Source organism: Microtus ochrogaster, chromosome 15, assembly GCF_000317375.1.
Source record: "Microtus ochrogaster isolate Prairie Vole_2 chromosome 15, MicOch1.0, whole genome shotgun sequence".
NCBI classification, from domain to species: Eukaryota; Metazoa; Chordata; class Mammalia; order Rodentia; family Cricetidae; genus Microtus; species Microtus ochrogaster.
The window spans coordinates 12,451,533-12,455,557 of NC_022017.1; the positions used below are offsets into that span (position 1 = coordinate 12,451,533).

The 4,025-nt window shown below is 43.6% G+C and overlaps 1 protein-coding gene across 1 annotated transcript in view; it reads right to left on the bottom strand.

Annotated features, from left to right (window-relative positions):
• The window catches only part of Rbx1 (ring-box 1), a 10,129-nt gene that overhangs the window by 2,231 nt on the left and 3,873 nt on the right, over positions 1 to 4,025 (bottom strand). Inside the window, exon 3 of the mRNA XM_005354159.2 lies at positions 2,893 to 2,963. Within this exon, the coding sequence (XP_005354216.1) occupies positions 2,893 to 2,963 (71 nt within the window). The remainder of the gene's footprint in view (positions 1 to 2,892; positions 2,964 to 4,025) is intronic.

Consider the following 4,025-nt stretch of genomic DNA (forward strand, 5'->3'; position numbering starts at 1 on the left):
TGGTGCCCTCTTCTGGCCAGCAGGCATACACACAGACAGAACATTGTACACATAATAAATAAATATTAAAAAAAAAAAGAGTATATTTAGCAGACAGTACAATTTACCAAGGGCAAATTTACAGCCCAGGTTTATGGAAGAAGTTGACATTATTACCTCATTCGAGCCTACTGCAACCCTGGCAAGCAGGCGTGACAGATATTACTATCTGTTCTTCACAGACAGGAAACTGAACCCCAGACAAATGACTTGTCTAATTTACAGAGCTGGTTCTCACAAGACTCAGAACTAGCACCCTAGCCTAATCTGGAGGTTTCTGGCACAGTATGACCAGGCTCTCCTTTACGGCAAGTTATCTGAATAAATTCATCTTTAAATTTTTCATTAAAGAAAATTTCTTTCCTTTGCCTTTTTTCAAGACAGGATTTCTCTGTGTAGCCATGGTTACAAACTTAGGAATCCACCTGTCTCTGCCTACTGAGTAATGGGATTGAAGGCATGTAACCACCACCATTCCTGGCTGAAAAATTTTTAAGTTTAGATAAAAGCCAGGCGTGATGGCACATGCCTTTAATCCCAGCACAGGTAGACATAGGCAGATCCGAGTTCCAGAACAGCTAGAAATACAAACTGAGTGTCTAAATAAATAAAAATTTAAAATTTCATTTATTTGTGTTTATGTTTGTGGGCACAGGTATGCATGGCATTCATGTGGAGATCAGAGCTAACATATAGAGTCGGTTCTCTCCTATCATGGGGGCTCCAGAGACTGAGCTCTGGTTGTCAGGCTTGGCAGTAAGCACCTTATCCAATGAAACATCTCACCCCTCCCCTTCACACAGAGCAATGTCACCTTTAGTCTGAGGGTGGCGAGGACAAAGCACCTGGTGTGTTTTCTCTATCTCCATGAACATTTAACATCATTTTTGGCTAATGAGGTCTGTGAAGTGGCCAAAGGGTCTGGACAGAGAAGGAAGAGTGGGTGGGAAGACAGCCTCAGGGCCACAAGGAAAACACCGAGCACCAGTTAAGGCCACCCACAAATTTCTATTCATTTAACTTTCTTTTAAAGACCATTATTTTTAATTGTGTGAGAGTGTGCCTAGAGTGGGCATTTGCAGGTGCCCGCAGTGGGTGTGTGCAGGTACCTACAGTGAGTGTGTGCAGGTGCCGGCAGTGGATGTCTGCAGGTACCTAGAGCGGGTGTGTTCAGGTGACCGCAGTGGGTGTGTGCAGGTGCCTAGAGTGGGTGTGTATAGGTGTCTGCAGAGGCCAGAGGTGTCCAAGTCCCTGAGCTGGAATCACAGGTGGTCCTGAGCAGCCTGATTTGGGTTCTGGGAACTGAACTATGGATTCTTTGGAAAAGCAGTATGTGCCCTTAACTGCTGACCCCTCACATTTAGCTTTCTTTCTCCCCCTTTTTGGTTTCTAGAGACATGGTTTTTCTATATAGCCCTGGTTGTCCTGGAACTTGCTCTATAGAGCAGTCTTGCCTTGAACTCTACCTCCTGAATGCTGGAATTAAAGGCATATGTCACCACCTCTCTGTAGCTTTTTCTTTTTTTAAAAAAATCTCTTTTTTCAAATATTTATTTATTTATTTATTATATATACAGTGTTCTGTCTGCAGGCCAAAAGAGGGCCAGATCTCATTACAGATGGTTGTGAGCCACCAGGTGGTTGCTGGGAATTGAACCCAGGATCTCTGGAAGAGCAGGCAGTGCTCTTAACCTCGGAGCCATCTTTCTAGTCTCCCTGTCGCTTTCTTGACAGATATTTCTTCTTACTATGTCCTGGGAGCCATTCTAAGTAGTTTACTTGCTTTGGGCACGTACACATGTTTAGGTTAGCACTACTTGTAGGAGTCAGTTCTGCCCTTCTCTGTGAGCTTGAGGACATCCTGGTCTACAGAGTGAGTTTCAGGACAGCTAGGACTGTTACACAGAGAAACCCTGTCTTGAAAAAACCAAAAGTTAAATCATTTAATCCTGTTTACACTTTTACTATTAGCCATATTCTACCTGAGGGAACCCAGGGTTAGAGATGTTAGATGATCTGACAAAGTCACTTAGCTAGTAAGACAGAAACAGAGGGTGATCTGAGCCCATACTCCATGACTCCGCATCACAATGGAAGTTGTGTAGTCAGGGTCTGACTGGTCAGAGCAATTTTAGCTCCTGTAACCAAGACTATGGTTCTATAGATGAATTTTTAACGTGCCAGAAATACTATATTTGCTGTCTCATCTCCTTTACAGCTGTCGCACGTGCAAAGCTGGACATCCAGTCAACACTGCCTCATTAAATATTTCTGGCAGGAGCCACAAACACACACATGCCCTAGACACTTCCCTTAGAAGGTCTGTTGAGGAGCCTGGAGAGATGGCTCAGTGGTGAAGAGCACAGGCTGCTCTTCCAGAGGTTCTGAGTTTTGAGTTCAATTCCCACCCCGCATAGGGTGGCTCACAACCATTTCTAATGGAATCTGATGCCCTCTTCTGGGATGAAGTCCAACATGTACTCATATACATAAATAAGCAATCTTTAGAAAAAGAAAAAAAAAAAAAGGTTTGTTGAGAAGGTACAGATATTCTCCCAAGACAGTTTTCAGCTTTGAAGAAAATCCCTGAAAGTAGATGAATACTCAAAACACTGCACAGGAAAGAAGGCCCGCTTAATAATAATTAAGACAAACTATTTTTCCTTTGTAATAACTACGGCTTATCTGGTTAAATTTAATACTGTAAGGATTTAAAATTTGTCTTTACTATTTGTATACCTTTTGGAGAAAGGTGGGCTACTCAATTATTTTCCCTAATAATTTTCAAGACTGAAAAAAAGGGAGAAGCGGCCACACATGCACAAGTCACAGGCATAGGTAAAGATGGCTTACATTACAGACTCCCCACGCAACAGTACATTCTTCAGAAGTAGCAGATGCCTGGTTGGCCTGACATTCAATGCCTGTGGGAACAAGAGCAAAAGCATCACTGTACCTGGGGGCAGCAGTTTCCAACCTGGCCAGCCAAGTCCTCGAGAGGGTTAACTGGCCATTAACCAGTGAAGAGGGCTGTGCAGTGGCTCACATCTATAATCCCAGGACGTGGTAGGCAGAGGCAGGAGGATATCTGCGAGTCTGAGACCAGTTAGGATTACTCATTCGTTCCCCCTAATAATTTTCAAGACCATTTCCAGGCCATTTCAGGAGAAGTAGCAATGCATTTACAAAGTGTTACTGAAGATGTCAACCAAATAAAATCTTCCTTCTGAAAAACAAGAAGTTTAGGAAAGACTCCTTATTCTGGTACAACTGTACCAGGCTAGCAGATAGGAAGCAGAAAGGCTAGGCATTACTGGGACATCAGTCTTAAGGTTGGACTTTTCCCCACTCCTCAGAGAGATGAGAAGCCAAGGCTCTGAAACCACAGAACTGAGTCTGCTGTTCAGAAACACAGTAACATATAGTCTGCTTGCCACCTGGAAGAGTCTAAGGTCTGTGCTTCACAGTCAAGAATTTACTGGAGTTAGGCCTGGGGCTCATGCCTGAAATCCAGCACTCATGAGACAGGCAGTCAGATATCTGTTAAGTTCCAGGTCAGCCTGGACTGTACAGTGAGACCTTGTCTCAAGCAAAAACAATGACACCCTGTCCCCATAAGACCAAGTGGTGCAGGCCTTTCCCCCATCAGTTCAGAGGTGGAGCCAGAAGGAACCACTGAGTCACTCACCAGCATGACTTCTTGTTCTTTTTGAGAGAGGGTTTCATAAATTCTTTGTCTGTCTGCCTACCTACCTATCTATCTGCATGTATAAAATTAAGCTGCCTTGAATTTGCTATGTAGCCAAGGATTACTCTGAACTCCTAATCCTCCTGGTTCTACCACAGTGGTAATTTGAATGTAACTGGCCCTCATAATCTCATGGGGAGTGGTGTTATTAGGAGGTGTTGCTTTGTTCGAGTGGGTATGGCTTATTGATGGAAGTTTGTCATTGTGGAGGTGGGCTTTGAGGTTTCTTTTTTTTTTT